This window comes from Gorilla gorilla, chromosome 6 (assembly GCF_029281585.2).
Source record: "Gorilla gorilla gorilla isolate KB3781 chromosome 6, NHGRI_mGorGor1-v2.1_pri, whole genome shotgun sequence".
Lineage (NCBI taxonomy): Eukaryota > Metazoa > Chordata > Mammalia > Primates > Hominidae > Gorilla > Gorilla gorilla.
In genome coordinates, this window is record NC_073230.2 from 83,396,910 (window position 1) to 83,416,161 (window position 19,252).

Below are 19,252 nucleotides of genomic sequence, written 5' to 3' on the forward strand. Positions count from 1 at the left end.
ACAAATGTTATTCCAGGGCTGGGCTCGGCAGGATGGGAGGTAGGGAAGGGCCAGACCTGGGTCTGATTCCAGGACAGCCACTTAGCAGTGTGTGACTTTGAGTCCCCGAACTTCTCTGCACTTGGGAAGCTCCACCTGTCAGAGGACCTCTGCCTTGTGCAGGGGCTGGGGAGGACATGAGGCCACATTCGTGCAATGCCTGATAGACAGTAGGTTCGTTTTTTTGTTTTTGGTTTTGTTTTGTTTTGTTTGAGTCTCGATCTGTCACCCAGGCTGGAGTGCAATGGCACCATCTCAGCTCACCACAACCTCCGCCTCCTGGGTTCAAGCGATTCTCCTGCCTCAGCCTCCCGAGTAGCTGGGACTACAGGTGCCCACCACCATGCCTGGCTAATTTTTTTTGTATTTTTGGTAGAGACAGGGTTTCACTCTGTTGGCCAGGCTGGTCTCAAACTCCTGACCTTGTGATCTGCGCGCCTCAGCCTCCCAAAGTTCTAGGATTACAGGCATGAGCCACCGTGCCCGGCAACAGTAGGTTCTTCATACTGGAGGCTGCTGGGGGGTTCAGGAGGGCTGGAGGTTAATTTTGGGAGCGTTCCCTGGGAGTAGTGTTTCTGGGGATTTGTGTCCTCTGGGCGGCTGTAGGTGTGCTGTCGTAGGAATTCCAGATCATGGCTCTGTGCCAGGCACCATGGCTCAGGCTGGGTTCCCAGAGAGGAGAGACTATGGCCCCGCCTGAAGTTGCCTATAAGCTCCCAGGTGGCATGACGAAGACAGACAAGAACAGCATACTCTCTCCTCCTTGGCTCCACATGTGATCCTGAGGTCTCTGTGGGCCGAAGGTCCTGGGAGACTTCCTGGAGGAGGTGGCATCAGGCTAGGTGTCAGTAGGTAATGCAAATAGGAGAAGTGAAGCAGGTGGGAGAAAAGACACAGGTGGCCTCTGGGAGGTGGGACAGTGTCAGGCGGGTGGTTAGGACTGCAGGGTCATCTGCAGGAGCCTCCAGTGCCAGGGACAGGGTTCTCATGCCTGATCTCTGCCTCAGAGGGGATGCTGGCTGGTTGGGAGGCCAGACCGGCTGTGTGATGACCTGTGGTGTCTGACCAGCTGGGCTGATCACCACGAGCCACTCAGACCTGAGTGCTATGTCCTAAGGAGGTGAGAATGGTGTCCTGGACTTCTCACCTCTTGGATCAGTATCATTCATTCATTCATTCATAATCTAGTTTGTTTATTTATTTATTTATTTATTTATTTATTTATTTATTTATATTTATTTTGAGATGGAGTCTCGCTTTGTTGCCCAGGCTGGAGCACGGTGGTGCGATCTCGGCTCACTGCAACCTCCGCCTTCTGGATTCAAGCGATTCTCCTGCCTCCACCTCCCAAGCAGCTGGAACTACAGGTGTGTGCCACCACGCCCGGCTAATTTTTGTATTTTTAGTAGAGACGGGGTTTCACCACGTTGGCCGGGCTGGTCTCAAACTCCTGACCTTCAGTGATCTGCCTGCCTCGGCCATCTTTTCATGTGCTTATGGGCTGTTCATATATCTTCTTTGGTGAAATGTGTATTCAAAGTGCTGAGATTACAGGCGTGAGCCACCATGCCCGGCCCTTTTTAAAAAAATTTTTTAACTTTTTTAGAGACAGAGTCTCACTCTGTCACCCAGGCTGGAGTGTGGTAGTGTGATCACAGCTCACTGCAGCCTCGACCTCCCGGGCTGAAGCAATCCTCTCACCTTAGCCCCCCCAGTAGCTCGGACTACAGGCATGCACCACCACACCTGGCTACATTTTGTATTATTTTGTAGAGATAGATTTTCGCCATGTTGCCCAGGCTGGTCTCAAACTCCTGAGCTCCAGCAATTCACCCACCTCGGCCTCCCAAAGTGCTGGGATTACAGGTATAAGCCACTATGCCCGGCCTCTCCCATCTTAAGTGTATGGTTTGCACCCAGCATAGTGGCTCACACCTGTAATCCCAGCACTTTGGGAGGCCAATGCAGGTGGGTCACCTGAGGTCAGGAGTTTGAGACCAACCTAGCCAACATGATGAAACCCTATCTCTACTAAAAATTAATTGTGTGGTTTGATGACTTCTAGTATAAACATAGAGTTGTGCAACTATCACCACACCCCAGTTTTAGGACATTTCTACCACCCAGAAAGTTTTCTGTGCCCATTTGCAGCCAATCTGTGCTTCCAGGCCCAGGCAACCACTAATCTGCATTCTGTGTATACGGTTTTGAAATTTCATATGAACGGATTCATACAATATGGAGTCCTTCGTGTCTAGTTTCTTCTACTTAGCAAAATGTTTTAAACATTCATCCGGCTGGGCGTGGTGGCTCATGCCTGTAATCCCAGCACTTTGGGAGGCTGAGGCGGGTGGATCACCTGAGGTCAGGAGTTCGAGACCAGCCTGGTCAACATAGTGAAACCCTGTATCTACTAAAAATACAAAAATTAGCCGGGCGTGGTGGCACACACCTGTAGTTCCAGCTACTTGGGAGGTGTAGGCAGGAGAATCGCTTGAACCTGGGTGACAGAGCGAGACTCCATCTCAAAAAAAAAAAAAAAAAGCATTCATCTATGTTGCACATATCAGTAGTTCTTTATTGCTAAGAAGTATTCTATTATATAAATACACCATTTTGGGCCAGGCATGGTGGCTCATACCTTTAATCCCAGCACTTTGGGAGGCTGAGGTGGGGGGAATTGCTTGAGTCCAGGAATTCAAGACCAGCTTGGGCAATATGGCAAGACCCTGTCTCTACAAAAAAAAAAAAAAAAAAATTCAGCCAGGCGTGATGGCGCATGCCTGTAGTCCCCTACTGGGGAGGCTGAGGTGGGAGGATTCCTTGAGCCCAGGAGGTCGAGGCTGCAGTGAGCCATGATCATGCCACCACACTCCAGCCTGGGTGACAGAGACCTGTCTCTGTTCTAAAATAAAAATGAAGACTGGTCATGGCGGCTCAATCCTGTAATCTCAGCACTTTGGTAGGCTGAGGCAGGAGGATCCTTTGAGTCCAGGAGTTCGAGACTAGCTTTGGCAACATAGTGAGACTCCAGCTGCAAAAAATAAAAAGTTAGCTGGGCATGGTAGCACTCGCCTTTGGTCCCAGCTACCCAGGAAGCTGAGGTGGGAGGATCACTTGAGCCCAGGAACTTCCAGGCTGCAGTGAACCATGATTGCACCACTACACTCAGCCTGGGTGACAGAGTGAGACCCTGTCTCAAAAATAAAAATTAAATTAAAATGAAAAACAGCTGCCCTACTTTTGTTTGTACATGCACTGGTTGATGGAGATTTTACTTTTGGGCTGTTATGATTAAAGCTGGTATGAACACTTGTTTATAAAACTTTCTATGGACACATGTTTTTTCTTCTCTTGGGTGGTTGGGTTATATGGGAGGTGTATTTTTAACTTTCTTTTTTTTTTTTGAGACAAGGTCTCACTTTGTCATCCAGGCTAGAGTGCAGTGGCACAATCTTGGCTCACTGCAACCTCTGCCTCCTGGGTTCAAGCGATTCTTGTGCCTCAGCCTCCCAAGTAGTTGGGACCACAGGCACACGCCACCATGCCCTGCTAATTGTTTTTGGATTTTTGGTAGAGATGGGGTTTCGCCATGTTGCCCAGGCTGGTCTCCAACTCCTGGGCTCAAGCTATCTGCCTGCCTCGAGCTCCTGTTTTTAACTTTTTTTTTTTTTTGAGACAGAGTCTTGCTCTGTTGCCCAGGCTGGAGTGCAGTGGTGTGATCTCAGCTCACTGCAAGCTCCGCCTCCTGGGTTCACGCCATTCTCCTGCCTCAGCCTCCCGAGTAGCTGGGACTACAGGTGTCTGCCACCACGCTCGGCTCATTTTTTGTATTTTTAGTAGAGATGGGGTTTCACCGTGTTAGCCAGAATGGTCTCGATTTCCTGAACTCGTGATCTGCCCGCATCGGCCTCCCAAAGTGCTGGGATTACAGGCGTGAGCCACTGCACTCGGCCACTATTTTTAACTTTTTAAGAAACTGCCCAACTGTTTTCCGAAGTGATTGTACCATTTTTTATTTCCACCAACACTACGAGCATTTCAGTTGTTCTGCATCCTCAGTAGCACTTGGTATTGTCAGCTTTTCAAATTTTTAGCCATTCCCCTTGATGGGAAGTGGTATCTCTTGTTTTGATCTGTATTGCCTGGATAAGTAATGATGTTAGTCATCTTTTCATGTGCTTATGGGCTGTTTGTATATCTTCTTCGGTGAAATGTGTATTCAAACCTTTCACCCATTTTTAATTGGGTTGTTGTCTTCTTAGTAAGTTGCAGAGTTCATTATGTTTCCTGAATACCAGCCCTGGCTGGGCGTGGTGGCTCACACCTGTAACCCCAGCACTTCCAGAGGCAGAGGCAGGAGGATTGCTTGAGCCCAGGAGTTTGAGACCAGCCTGGGCAACGTAGCTAGACCCAGTCTCTACAAAAAATAAAAAACAATTAGCCAGGCATGGTAGGGTGCACCTGTAGTCCTAGCTATCCAGGAGGCTGAGACGGGAGGATTGCTTGAGCCCAGAAGTTGGAGGCTGCAGTGAGCTATGATCGTGTCACTGCACTCCAGCCTGGGCGATAGAGTAAGACCACATCTCAAGAATAAAAAAAAAAGAAAAAAAAAAGAAAAAGAAAATAATGCAAGTCGGGCCAGGCATGATGGCTTACACCTGTAATCTCAGCACTTTGGGAGGCCGAGGCAGGTGGATCATTTGAGGTCAAGAGTTCAAGACCAGCCTGGCCAACATGGTGAAACTCCATCTCTACTAAAAATACAAAAATTAGCCAATGTGGTGGCAATGGGACGCCTGTAGTCCCAGCTACTTGGGAGGCTGAAACAGGAGAATCACTTGAACCTGGGAGGCGGAGGTTGCAGTGAGCTGAGATTGCACCACCTGGGTGACAGAGCAAGACTCCATCTCCAAATAAATAAATAAATAAAAGAATGAAAGTTTGTTATTAGATACGATTTATAGCTGTTTTCTCTGTGGGAGAGATTTTGGGCAGAGAAGAGGCCCTGGCTGGGGGGCGGGGGTCAGGAGGCGGAGGGAGTTCCTTGCACCTCACTTGAGTCTCAGCAATGCTGTCTCTTCTCTGCATCTGGAATTCCTAGGTGAGAGGTTCCCCCAGCTGAGCCACGGGAGCAGGAGGCTCATTTGGTCACCCACAAGGTGGGATATTTACTGTCACCAGAGACCATCCCCACTCACCTTTGCTGGCATTGGAAATGCTGACCCAGCCTAACCAAGCTCTCAGAGAGCTGTGCCCAAAGCGCACAGTCCGGCTCCCTCATTGAACAAGCCACCAGGAGGGCCAGGTTCTGAGGACGAAGGGAGCAGCCTTGCACCCCAGCATGATTGACTCCCGGCCCCCAGAATTCCCGGGGCACCAGGGGCATTGGAATGTTGGATTTAGCAGGCCCTGAGGGCCAGGGCTGGCAGGCATGCCCAATGCTCTCGTGGGCGCACCCCGGCATGTCGGCTCCACTACTATGTGCCTGGGGGCAGCTTGTTTTCCTCTGCTCTTAAAGCTGCCAGTCTGAGGGAGGAAGTGATCCTTCACTCAGATGTGCCAGGACAGGTAGTAGCATTGCTGACTCATCGGATGTCCTCACGCACATTCCTGACGCGAGCATTGTGGGTTGGCATCTGTATTCATCAGAACTTTTTTGGAAATGCAAATGACATTGTCCCTCAGATAGGTTTAGGAAAAAAAAAAGGCCAGGTACAGTGGCACACGCCTGTAATCCCAGCACTTTGGGAGGCTGAGGTGGGAGGATTGCTTTACCCCAGGAGTTTGGGACCAGCCTAGGCAACATAGTGAGACCCTGTCTCTACAAAAAACTTGTAAACTTAAGCCGGGGCAGGGGGTGGTGGTGGTGGCATGCACCTGTGGTCCCAGCTACTCGGGAGCCTGGGAGGTTGAGGCTGCAGTGAGCTGAAATTGTACCACTGCACTCCAGCCTCCAGCTGGAGTGGCTCACGCCTGTAATTCCAGCACTTTGGGAGGCCGAAGGGGGCAGATCATGAGGTCAGGAGATCGAAACCATCCTGGCTAACATGGTGAAATCCCGTCTCTACTAAAAAATATAAAAAATTAGCCAGGTGTGGTGGCAGGTGCCTGTAATCCCAGCTACTTGGGAGGCTGAGGCAGGAGAATGGCATGAACCCGGAAGGCAGAGCTTGCAGTGAGCTGAGATTGCGCCACTGCACTCCAGCCTGGGCGACAGAGTGAGACTCCGTCTCAAAAAAAAAAAAAAAAAAAAAAAAGAAAAGAAGAGCCAAAGTGGCCAGCTTCAGGCTCAGCTGGATCTAGGCCCTCCTGGGGACTCAGCTGTGCTGTCTCTGTGTTGGCACCGTTCCCTGGCAGGCTCTCCCATGCGGTAACCAGGATGGCCCCTGCAGCTTCTGGCTTCCATTCTACACCCAGGCAGCCCCAGAGCAGGGAGAATTCTTCCTAAAGGTTTCAGCCACAGCCCAGGCCCTGAGATGCCTCACCTGATCTTCTCTGATGGCCAGGCCTGCATTATGCATCCCCTCTAGGAGTGGGAATCGGGTCAACCCACATAAGTCATATGAACCAAGGATGGGGAAAATGTAGGCTGGGAGCAGTGGCTCATGCCTGTAATCCCAGCACTTTGGGAAGCCGAGGTGGGAGAATTGCCTGAGGTCAGCAGTTTGAGACCAGGCTGGCCAAGACGGCAGAAACCCCCTCTCTACTAAAATACAAAAATTAGCCGGGCCTGGTGGCGGGCGCCTGTAGTCTGACTTACTCAGAGGCTGAGGCAGAAGAATTGCTTGAAACCAGGAGATGGAGGTTGCAGTGAGCCAACATCGTGCCACTGCACTCCAGCCTGGGTGTCAAAGTGACTCTGTCTCAAAAAAAAAAAAAAAAAATTGGGGAAAAGGGACCGGGTGCGGTGGCTCATGCCTGTAATCCCTGCATTGTGGGAGGCAGAGGTGGGAGGATCACTTAAGGTCAGGCGTTCAAGACCAGCCTGGCCAACATAGTGAAACCCCACGTCTACAAAAAATACAAAAATTAGCCAGGCATGGTGGCAGATATCTGTAGTCCCAGCTACTCAGGGGACTGAGGCAAGAGAATCACTTGAACCCAGGAGGCAGAGGTTGCAGTGAGCTGAGATCATGACACTGCACTGCAGCCTGGGCAACAGAGTAAAACCCTGTCTCTAAAAATAATAATAATAACAAAATGAGTGAAGAAAAGGTTTCTTCAAAATCTGTGACCACAGATATGGCTGGACAGACAAGGGCATCTCCTGTATCAGAGATTTCCTGTGTTTCCGAGGTCCAGACATGAGGATGCTTTTGCCTGGAATCCTCCATCCGACTATGGTGCTCTGAATTTTCTCTCCCCATTGGACGGTGCTCCCCAGGGCAGAGGCCGAGTCCTGCCTGCAGCTCTGGGGCAGGGATGGGGCCTGGCTCATGGTGAGCCTTCTGGAAACATTGGGTGCAGGAAAGTTTGTGAGTATAGGATAGTGGGGAAGAGGCCTGGGGGTGGGGGGCTTGTCCACCCCTCCGGCCCCCTGCAGCCAGTCCCATCTTGCTGCCCCCTGACCCCCTAAACAGATAGCATCATGCCTGAAGGCTTTGCTCCTCTCCAGAGTCCCTTTTGTAAAGCGCTGGTGCTCCTATAAGCTCTTCTGTGCTTCATCATAAGGACACAAAGCTGGCCGGGCGTGGTGGCTCACGCCTGTAATCCCAGCATTTTGGGAGGCGAGGCGGGAGGATCACTTGAGGTCAGGAGTTTGAGAGCAGCCTGGCCAACATGGCAAAACCCTGTCTCTACTAAAAATACAAAAATTAGCCGGGCGTGGTGACGGGTGCCTGTAATCCCAGCTACTTGGGAGGCTGAGGCAGGAGAATGGCTTGAACCTGGGAGGTGGAGGTTGCAGTGAGCCGAGATGCTGTCACTGCACTCTAGCCTGGGCGAGAGAGCGAGAGTCCGTCACAAAAATACATTTAAAAAAATAATAAAGACACAAAGCTTTTGATTCTGAGGTTACTGTACTAGCAAGCATCACACACTTTTTTTTTTTGCCATGATTAATATGTAATCTTTGCTTTTAGCCCTTTTAAAAATATTTTGTTTTTATTATTTGTAGAGAACAGGGTCTCACTATGTTGCCCAGGTGGGTCTTGAGTTCCTGGGCTCAAGTGATCCTCCTGCCTTGGCCCCCCAAAGTGCTGGGATTACAGACATGAGCTACCACACCTGGCCCTTGTTTTTTCTTTTTTTCTTTTCTTTCTTTTTTCTTTTTTTTTGAGATGGAGCCTCACTCTGTTGCCCAGGCTGGAGTGCAGTGGTGCGATCTCGGCTCACTGCAGCCTCCTCCTCCTGGGTTCAAGTGATTCTCCTGCCTCAGCCTCCTGAGTAGCTGGGATTACAGGTGCCCACCAACATGCCCAGCTAATTTTTGTATTTTTAGCAGAGTTAGGGTTTCCGCCACGTTGGCCAGGCTGGTCTCAAACTCCTGACCTCAGGTGATCCACCCACCTCAGCCTCTCAAGGTGTTGGGATTACGGGCGTGAGCCACCTCTCCCAGCCCTTTTTTTTTTTTTTTTTTTTAATTTTAAATTCTGAGATACATGTGCAGGATGTGCAGGTTTGTTACATAGGTAAACGTGTGCCATGGTGGTTTGCTGCACCTATCAACCCATCACCTAGGTATTAAGCCCAGCATGCATTAGCTATTTTTCCTGATGCTCTCCCTCCCCCCGCCCCCACAACAGGCCCCATTGTGTTGTTCCCCTCCGTGTGTCCATGTGTTCTCATTGTCCAGCTCCGACTTACAAGTGAGAACATGTGGTGTTTGGTTTTCTTTTCCTGTGTTAGTTTGCTGAGGATAATGGCTTCCAACTCCATCCATGTCCCTGCAAAGGACATCATCTTGTTCTATTTTATGACTGCATTTTTTTGTTTTTGTTTTTGTTTTTGTTTTTGTTTTGAGACAGAGTCTTGCTCTGTCACCCAGGCTGGAGTGCAGTGGTGCCGTCATAGCTCACTGCAGCCTCGGCCTCTCAGGCTCAAAAAATCCTCCCACCTTTGCCCCACAAGTAGCTGGGACTACAGGCATGCGCCACCACGCCTGGCTAATTTTTTATTTTTTATTTTCTGTAGTGACAAAGTCTTGCTACGCTACCAAGGCTGGTTTTGAACTCCTGGCCTCAAGCAATCCTCCCACCTTGGCCTCCCAAAGTGTTAGGATTACAGGTGTGAGCCACTGCCCCCAGCCCTTTTAGGGCTTTTTTTTTTTTTCTTTTGAGACAGGAGTCTCACTCTGTTGTCCAGGCTGGAGTGCAGCAGCGTGACCTCGGCTTACCGCAACCACCGCCTCCTGGGTTCAAGTGATTCTTGTGCTTCAACCTCCCGAGTAGCTGGGACTACAGGCATGTGCTACTAAGCCTGGCTAATTTTTGTATTTTTAGTAGACACAGGGTTTCACCATGTTGGCCAGCCTGGTCTTGAACTCCTGACCTCAAGTGATCCACTCACCTCAGCCTCCCAAAGTGCTGGGATTACAGGCATGAGCCACTGCACCTGGCCCCTTTTAGGGCTTTTAATGACCATAGTCAGCATGCAGCTCATGCTTTGAAAAGGTTTTACTCTGTCACCCAGGCTGGAGTGCCCTGGAGCTCACTGCAGCCTCAAACTCCTGGGCTCAAGCGATCCACCAGCCTCAGCCTCCCAGAGTGCTGGGATGACAGGCCACTGTACCCAGTCTAAAAGTGGTCTTTGTTGCAAACAGTTTGATGGATGCTCTTGGGATAGAAGATGAAACATCTTTCAACTGTAATAAATTTCTGCAACCAAATAAATAAAGACACAAAGCTTTAATGGTGGGAAGGCAGGCAGAGGTCATGGCTAGATGACGGCCTGGTGTGGAGTTGAGGCAGGTAACTGCACACCAGGACGTAAGAGGGTAAGGCAATAACCTCTCTGTGTGTTTGTCCTGCCCATGCAGTAGAGGGGGTGCGTGCTGGGATGGTGAGTCTGAGAGCGGGAATCTGGCCTGTGCGGCAACAGGAGCAGTGAGCTGATAGGTTAAATCGGGTGTTGCCTCGTCCGGCCCACCTCAGGAGGGATGTGTGTTGCTTGATGGCCCTTGAGGGTCTGGGGGCCATTGGGAAGTGATGATGTGATCTCTCCTGTCTCTGCCCGCAGGTGAGTGAAGATGGCAGAGAGGACGTGACCAGCACTCACCCTTGTCCACCTGCCCAGTGGCACCGCCATGCAGAAGCCCAGCGGCCTGAAGCCCCCCGGCCGTGGGGGGAAGCACTCCAGCCCCATGGGCCGGACATCTACTGGGTCAGCTTCATCCTCGGCGGCAGTGGCCACTAGCTCCAAGGAAGGTACGTGGCACACCAAGGATGGGGGATGAGGGGACTGGCTACATGGGACGAGTGTTCTTCTGGAAGAGCCCCAGGAGCACAGGCCACTCTGTGACCAATCTGATGGGGGACGCTGAGTGTCATGAGCTCCTGTAATGGGGCCTGATCAACACTGGGAGGTTGGCAGAGGTTTCCCCAGGGAGGGGACATGGGCGCTGAGGTCTGGAGGGTGAATAGGTGATTCACTAGCTGAAGAGGAAAAGGGCTGGGTCCGGTGGCTCACGCCTGTAATCCCAGCACTTTGGGAGGCTGAGGCAGCTGGATCACTGGAGGTCAAGAGTTCGAGACCGAAACCAGCCTGGCCAACTTGGTGAAACCCCATCTCTACTAAAAATACAAAAATTAGCCAGGCGTGGTGGCAGGTGCCTGTAATCCCAGCTACTCGAGAGGCTGAGAGAGGAGAATCGCCTGGGCAAGAGTGAGACTCTGTCTCAAAAATAAAAAAAAAAAGATGGAAGAGTATTCCAAGTAGAGGGAACAGCACATGCAAATGCTCAGAGGCAGAAAGGAGCGTCATGCATACAGAAGAGGGAGAGAGCATGGGTGCGGCTGGGGCAGTCTGCTGCAATGCAGGTGGACCTGGGTGACTTGGAGGTGTGCGGGGAGTTTCATTTTCATCCTAATAATGAGAGCTACGGGAGGGTTTAAACCAAGATGAGTATGATGGAAGGAACTAGCAGCAATTTCTTACCTATTCTCTGCAGTTTAAAAAACTGTAATTGAGCTGGGCATGGAGGCTCATGCCTGTAATCTCAGCACTTTGGGAGGCCGAGGTGGAAGGATCACTTGAGGTCAGGAGTTCAAGACCAGCCTGGGCAACATGGTAAAACCCTGTCTCTACTAAAAATACAAAAATTAGTCGGGCGTGGTGGCGGGCGCCTATAGTCCCAGCTACTTGGGAGGCTAAGGTAGGAAAATCGTTTGAACTCAAGAGGAGGAGGTTGCAGTGAGCCGAGATCACACCACTGCACTCCAGCCTGGGCTACAAGAGTGAAACTCCATTAAAAAAAAAAAATGACGATCGTTTGTTACTTATCACTTTGATAAATGATGCTGTGATGAACATCTTTGTGCACAAAGCCTGGCTTTGATGATACTGCAGCCAGCAGGATAGGTCACTGCCCATCTTATCTGATTGGTACAAAGTTTGGAGAGACAAACACAGCTGGGGCCAGACTGGACAACCTGGGTCCTGGGGAAGGGGGTCAAGGAAAATTTGAGCCAAAATCATGGGCAGTTGGCAGGACAGGGTCCCTGGCAGAGCCAAATGGGCAGCGTGAAAGGGCGAGGAAGCTGCAGGGTGAGGCCCGTCGGCAGAAGCCCATGGGAAAGGCCTGCCCAGTGCAGCCTTGTGAAGGCCCAGGCTCTGCTCTAGGGTGGCAAATCCTCTCCAGCAGTGAGAAGCCAGACAAGAGAAAATTGGGGGATGAGGTGGGGTGGGGAAGAGGTGTTCCACGTGGAGGGAATGGGTGATGCAAAGGCCCTGAGGCTGGAATGAATTTGATTTGTTAAGAAAGAAAAAGGCCGGGGACGGTGGCTCATGCCTGTAATCCCAGCACTTTGGGAGGCCAATGCTGGAGGATAACCTAGGTCAGGAGTTCGAGACCAGCCTGGCCAACATGGTGAAACCCCGTCTCTACTAAAAATACAAAAATTAGCTGGATGTGGTGGCACCTGTAATCCTAGCTACATGGGAGGCCGAGGCATGAGAATCGGTTGGACTTAGGAGGCGGAGGCTACAGTGAGCCGAGATCATGCCACTGTACTCCAGCCTGGGCAACAGAACAAGACTCTGTCAAAAAATAAAATAAAATAAAGAAAGAAAGAGAAGCCAGCATGGTGGCTCACGCCTGTAATCCAGCACTTTGGGAGGCTGAGGCCAGAGGATCACTTGAGCCTAGGAGTTCCAGACCAGCCTGGGGAACATAGTGAGACCCCAGCTCTACAAAAAAAATTTTTTTAATTAGCCAGGCATGGTAGTGTGTGACCTGTAGTCCCAAGTACTCAGGAGGCTGAGGCGGGAGGATCGCTTGAGCCCAGGGGTTGGAGGCTGCAGTGAGCCATGATCACACCACTGCACTCCAGCCTGAGTGACAGAGTGAGACCCTAAAAAAAAAAAGAGAGAGAGAAAGAAGAAAAGTCTGGATGGAGAGGAGTGTGAAAAGAGGTTAGGGAGGGCAGCCAGGACAGATCTGAAGGACACAGGGTTTGGGTTTGTTTTAAGAGTGGTGGGGGCTGGGCACAGTGACTTAAGTTTGTAATCCCAGCTCTTTGGGAGGCTGAGGCGGGAGGATCACTTGAGGTTAGGAGACCAGCCTGGCCAACATGATGAAACCCTGTCTCTACTAAAAATACAAAAATTAGCTGTAATCCCAGCTACTCGAGAGGCTGAGGCAGGAGAATTGCTTGAACCCGGGAGGCGGAATTTGCAGTGAACTGAGATTGCACCACTGCACTCCAGCCTGGGCAATAGAGTGAGACTCCGTCTCAAAAAAAAAAAAAAAAAAAAAGAAAGAAAGAAAAAGGAAAAAGAGCAGTGAGGGCCGGGCACAGTGACTCAAGCCTGTAATCCCAGCACTTTGGGAGGCTGAGGCAGGAGGATCGCTTGAGCAGTAGAGTTTGAGTCCAGCCTGAGCAACACAGCAAGACCTCTCGTCTCTACTAAAAAAAAAAATTAGGCACGGTGGTGTATACCTGTGGTCCCAGTTACTTGGCAGCCTGAAGTAGGAGATCCGCTTGAGCCCAGGAGGTCGAGGCTGCGGTGAGTTTTGATCACACCACTGCACTCCAACCTGGGTGACCCAGCGAGACCCTGACTCAAAAACAAAACAAAAAAAGGATGGTGGGAGCGGCTGGAGGATACCAATGGAAGAGTGATGGGACTTTGTTCACATCCCTTGGGCCACTGTGCAGAGAACGGATTGTAGGGTTAAGAGCCAGGTGGGGATACCAGTGAGGAGGCTGTGGTTATCCGGGGGAGGGAAGGGCTCATTACCATGAGTGGGCAATCAGGGAAGACTTCCTGGAAGAAGCGTGAATGAGCTCAGCCTTGATAATGGGGGCAGGGCAGTGGGTGGAGTTTGAAAATGAGAAGAGGAGGAGGAGGAAGGACCTGCAGACAGTGGGGGAAGGGTGTGAGTGAAGGCCCCCAGTGGGCTGAGCTTGGTCCAGTGAGGAGTGAGGCTGTGTAACCTAATGGCTAGAGAAGGGCACCCGCCCAGCCCAACCCTGGGGCTGGGGCATGGTGTGCAGCGAGAGAGTCTTATTGAACCTTCTGGGTACTTTCCCCTTTGTTCCTCCCCGATCTAGAGAGGCCCAAATTCTGGCTGTGATCCAGCTCTCATGCCCCTCCTAGCCCTGCTCCTGCTGTGTGACCCTGGGAGAGTGACCTAACCTCTCTGAGCCACAAATGGGATAATAGCATCTCCCTAATGGGATCAAGCAAGTTAATGAACATGGAGTGCCTGCAGGTAGAAAACTCATTAAAGATTAATTTCTTTTCCTTTCACCCATCCATCATCTCATTACAGGAAAATTTGAAAGTGATAAAAGAAAAAAACGTCCATTATCCTTTAACCTTCTCCCTTCCCCCTTACCACTTAACCTCATCACTGCACAGCCTAACCAGGATTCCGTGAAGGATGGACCATGTTTATCGTGGTCCCACAGGATTCTAACAGAGCTGAGCATTTCCTATTGCCGACATTGGCAGTTCCTGAGTTTTAGCCATTGTCATGTTGAAGCGCAATTACTTTATTTTATTTATTATTATTATTTTTTTTTTGAGATACAGTCTCGCTCTGTCACCCAGGCTGGAGTGCAGTGGCGCGATCTCGGCTCACTGCAACCTCCACCTCCCGGGTTCAAGCGATTCTCTGTCTCAGCCTCCCAAGTAGCTGGGATTACAGGCGCCCGCCACCACGCCAGGCTAATTTTTTGTATTTTTAGTAGAGACAGGGTTTCATCATCTTGGCCAGGCTGGTCTTGAACTCCTGACCTTGTGATCCCCCCGCCTTGGCCCCCCAAAGTGCTGGGATTATAGGTGTGAGCCACCGCGCCTGGCCTTTATTTTATTTTTATTTTTTAATAAAAAATAAGCATGCAGTGTTTATAAAGTCTGCAGTAGTGTACAGTCATCAGTCATGTCCTAGACCTTCACATTCACTCACTCACTCACCCAGAGCCGCTTCCAGACGTGCAAACTCCATTCGTGTTAAGTGCCCCAGACAGGTGTACCCTTTTTTCTTTTTTATTTTTATTATTTTATTTTATTTTTCCTTTTTTTTTTTTTTTTTTTGAGACAGAGTCTTGCTCTGTCGACCAGGCTGGAGTGTAGTGGCACGATCTCACGATCTCAGCTCATTGCAACCTCTGCCTCCTGGGTTCAAGCGATTCTTCTGCCTCAGCCTCCTGAGTAGCTGGGACTACAGGCGTATGCAACAACGCCAGCCAATTTTTGTATTTTTTGGAGAGACGGCGTTTCACCATGTTGGCCAGGCTGGTCTCGAACTCCTGACCTCAAGTGATCCACTGGCCTTGGCCTGCTAAAGTGCTGGGATTACAGGCGTGAGCCACTGTGACCGGCCTCCATTTTTTAATCTTCTTTTTTTTTTTAACAGACAGGATCTTGGCCAGGTGCTCATGCCTGTAATCGCAGCCCTTTGGGAGGCCAAGGCAGGCAGATCACCTGAGGTCAGCAGTTCGAGACCAGCCTGGGCAACATGGCGAAACCCCATCTCTACTAAAAATACAAAAAAATTAGCCTGGCATGGTGGTGGATGCCTGTAATCCCAGCTACCCAAGAGGCAGAGGTTTCAGTGAGCCGAGACCACACCACTGCACTCCAGCCTGGGCAACAGAGTGAGACTCTGTCTCAAAAAACAAACAGACAGGAGACAGGATCTCATTATATTGACCAGGATGCACCTCCTGGCCTCAAGCAATCCATCCTCGCACCTTGACCTCCCAAAATTCTGGAATTACAGGCGTGAGCCACTACACCTGACCCATTGTTTATCTTTGTTTTTTGCTGTTGTTGTTTGTTTTTTTGAGATGGAGTCTCGCTCTGTCACCAGGCTCAAGTGCAGTGGCGCGATCTTGGCTCACTGCAACCTTCGACTCCCTGGTTCAGGCGATTCTCCTGCCTCAGCCTCCCAAGTAGCTGGGATTACAGGCACACGCCACCACGCCCAGCTGATTTTTGTATTTTTAATAGAGATGGAGTTTCACCATGTTGGCCAGGCTGGTCTTGATCTTCTGACCTTGTGATCCACCTGCTTCGGCCTTCCAAAGTGCTGGGATTACAGGTATGAGCCACCGCGCCTGGCCCGTTTATCTTTTAAACCTTATTTTTACTGTACCTTTTCTATGTTTAGCTATGTTTTATTTATTTATTTATTTATTTATTTATTTATTTATTTATTTATTTATTTGAGATAGGGTCTCGTTCTGTTGCCCAGGCTGGAGTGCAGTGGCGTAATCATAGCTCACTGCAGCCTCGACCTCCTGGGCTCATGCGATCCTCTTGCCTTGGCCTCCTAAGTAGCTGGGACCATAGGCAGGTGCCACCATGCCTGGCTAACTTGTAAATTTTTTGTAGAAATGGAGTCTTGCATTTGTTGTCCTCATTGGTCATGAACTCTTGGGCTCAAGCGATCCTCCCACCTCTGCCTACCAAAGGGCGTGAGCCACCATGGCTGGCCTAGATATCTTTTTTTTTCTTTTCTTTTCTTTTTTTTTTTTTCTTTTTTGAGATAGAGTTTTACTCCATCGCCCAGGCTGTAGTGCAGTGGCATGATCTTGGCTCACTGCAACCTCCGACTCCTGGGTTCAAGCAATTCTCCTGCCTCAGCCTCCTGAGTAGCTGGGATTACAGGCACCCATCACCATACCTGGCTAATTTTGTATTTTTGGTAGAGACGGGGTTTCACTATGTTGGCCAGGCTGGTCTCCAACTCCTGACCTCAGGTAATCTTCCTGCCTCGGCCTCCCAAAGTGCTGGGATCACAGGCGTGAGCCACTGCGCCTGGCCCTGGCCTAGATATCTTATGTTCAGATGTACAAACACTTCCCCTCATGTTACAATTGCCTTCAGCATTGAGTACTGTAACATGCTGAACAGGTTTGTAGCCTAGGAGCAGTGGACTAGACCATATAGGTTTGTGTAAGTATACTCTGTGATGTTCACAGGACAACAAAATCGCCTAATGATGCATTTCTCAGATGGTATCCCCGTCATTAAGTGATGCATGACTGTATTTCCTTCCAGTCTTTTTTCCTATTACACAAGTTGTTGTTTTATTTATTATTTATTTTTATTTTTTGAGATGGAATCTCGCTCTTTTGCCCAGGCTGGAGTGCAGTGGCACGATCTCTGCAACTTCTGCCCCCTGGGTTCAAGCGATTCTTCTGCCTCAGCCTCCCAAGTAGCTGGGATTACGGTGGCCGTCACCATGCCCAGCTAATTTTGTATTTTTAGTAGAGACAGAGTTTCGCCATGTTGGTCAGGCTGGTTTCAAACTCCTGACCTCAGGTGATCCTCCCGCCTTGGCCTCCCAAAGTGCCGGGATTCCAGGTGTGAGCCCCCGTTCCTGGCCACAAGTTGTTTTAAACAGCTAGATTGTGCATTCTACTTTTTCTCGTCTTATTGCATCCTATGGGAAGCACCTCCCTGTGCTACTGCGATATCACCTGCTGTCATTTGAATGGTTCCCTGGAGGGAACGGACTGTAGTGTGGTGTGTGGCGTACCACCTGCTTCCTAGTCACATTGCCCGGCGGTCTGGGGATGGGGGCAAGGACTGGGTGGTCGGACTGCCTTGGGCCTCCACCCTCAAAGCTGTCCCAGAGAGAGAAAGTGTCCCTCCGAGAATCCCCAATTGACAGGGGAGCCACACCTTGTGCCTGACCTTGGAGATGGTGGCAGCAGAGGCTGTGGCTGGGCTTGGTGGTGTCCTCTCCCTTCACTGCACCCCGGCTGCTGCCTTTGCAGGGCAGAACCAGACTCCCAGGCTGGGGAAGGAGGTGGCCAGCCTGGAGCAAAACCGAGTTGGCTGAGACAGCCAAACTCCAGGAGAGAGAAAGGGAGAATTCTGCTACCCGGGGCTGCTTTTGTTCCTGTTCCAAGATCTTGAGAAAAAAAAAAAAAGCCTCTGGGAAGAGTGACAGGTGGAAGAGCCAGGGAAGGACGGTCCCCCCAGTCCTGTTGGCCCTTCGGGCTCCCTCACCCACCCATGCAACTGTCCATCTGTTCTCCGAGGGGCTGGAGGCGGCCACATCCGTCAGAGGCTGGGACCCTGGGCAGTGGGCAGCTGGAGATGTGTGTGGCAGAGGCCGGGACCTGGCAGTGGTTTGTGGGGAGGGGAGCACGCTGGAGTCTGCTCTGGGAACGGGGTTGTGGCTGCCTCCCAAAACATGAGCTCAGCCTCCGGCAGAGGATCTGGCCAAGGGACAGGGCCTGGACTGGTGCCCTTGCTGCCCACCCAGTGGACAGGGGAGGGCCTGTATCCTCAGAGCTGTGCCACACAGGGAGCAGCATTTGAGGGGGACCTTTGAGAGGGTCTCTCACACTAGGAGGTGGTGCAGGGCTACAAGGGAGAGGTGGTCAGAGCAGGTGGGCAGGAGGGCGGTTTGGGATCCACCTGGGGGCAAAGTCCTGGGTGGAGCAGCGTGGCAAGGGACAGCCTGGCCGGGTGTGACCGAGCACACCTGGAGGCTGGTGCAGACAGGGTGGTCAGGGACGGCCTGGCTCCAGTGGTGACATTGGAGCAAGGATTCAAGTGATGAGCAGGAGTCACCCCAGCTGCCGTTCAGGGAAAAACATCCAGGCAGAGGGAACAGAGGCTGCAAAGGCCCTGAGGGCCTGGCATAGTGGCTCACGCCTGTAATCCCAGCACTTTGAGAGGCCGACGCAGGTGGATCACTTGAAGTCAGGAGTTTGAGACTAGCCTGGCCAACATGGTGAATCCTCGTCTCTACTAAAAATACAAAAATTAGCTGGGCATCGTGGCACACATCTGTAATCCCAGGTACTTGGGAGGCTGAGGCAGGAGAATCGCTTGAACCCGGGAGGTGGAGGTTGCAGTGAGCTTAGATCACGCCATTGCACTTCAGCCTGGGCAACAGAACGAGACTCCATCTCAAAACAACAAAAAAAAGTTGGGGGGCTGGGCTGCAGTGACCTGGATCCTGGGTGAGGACTGATGGGACTGATGAGCACAGGGGCCAACCGTGTGCCATTGTTTTCATTTTAAAGATGAGACCATTGGCTGGGTATGGTGGCTCATGCCTGTAATCCCAGCTCTTTGGGAGGCCGAGGAGGGCAGATCACTTGAGGTCAGGAGTTCGAGACCAGCCTGGCCAACATGGTGAAACCTCGTCTCTACTAAAAATAACAAAAATTAGCCGGGCGTGACGGCGCATGCCTGTAATCCCAGCTACTCAGGAGGCTGAGGCAGGAGAATGGCTTGAACCTGGAAGGCAGAGGTTGTAGTGAGCCAAGTTTACACCATTGCACTCCAGCCTGGGCAACAAAGGAAGACTCTGTCTCATAAAAATAAAGATGAGACCACCGAGGCTTGGAGTCTCAGCTGCGTTGCCCAGGGTTACAGGGCCAGAGCTGAGACTCATGCCAGACTGAGCCCCTGCTGCCTCCCCAGGGGTGGGGTGCCTGGGGGACCAAGTCCAGTATCAGCCCCACACATTTGGCTCATGCCCCAGACAGGTGGATGGGAGGAGGACATACCTGTTCCCATTAGGTTGGTCACAACTGTCCCCTAACATTCCTGTGGCCTTGCCTCATGCTGGGGA

At 51.0% G+C, this 19,252-nt stretch overlaps 1 protein-coding gene across 3 annotated transcripts in view; it reads left to right on the forward strand.

Moving 5' to 3' along the window:
• The window catches only part of CLIP2 (CAP-Gly domain containing linker protein 2), a 119,619-nt gene that overhangs the window by 17,890 nt on the left and 82,477 nt on the right, over positions 1 to 19,252 (forward strand). For 2 of the 3 annotated variants that reach the window (XM_055392760.1, XM_055392761.1), the window contains exon 2: positions 10,219 to 10,406. In XM_055392760.1, coding sequence (XP_055248735.1) covers positions 10,286 to 10,406 — 121 coding nt within the window. In that variant the 5' untranslated portion in view covers positions 10,219 to 10,285. Of the gene's footprint in view, positions 1 to 1,298; positions 1,407 to 10,218; positions 10,407 to 19,252 lie in introns of those variants that run through there. The other variant, XM_063708144.1, reaches the window with a different exon arrangement.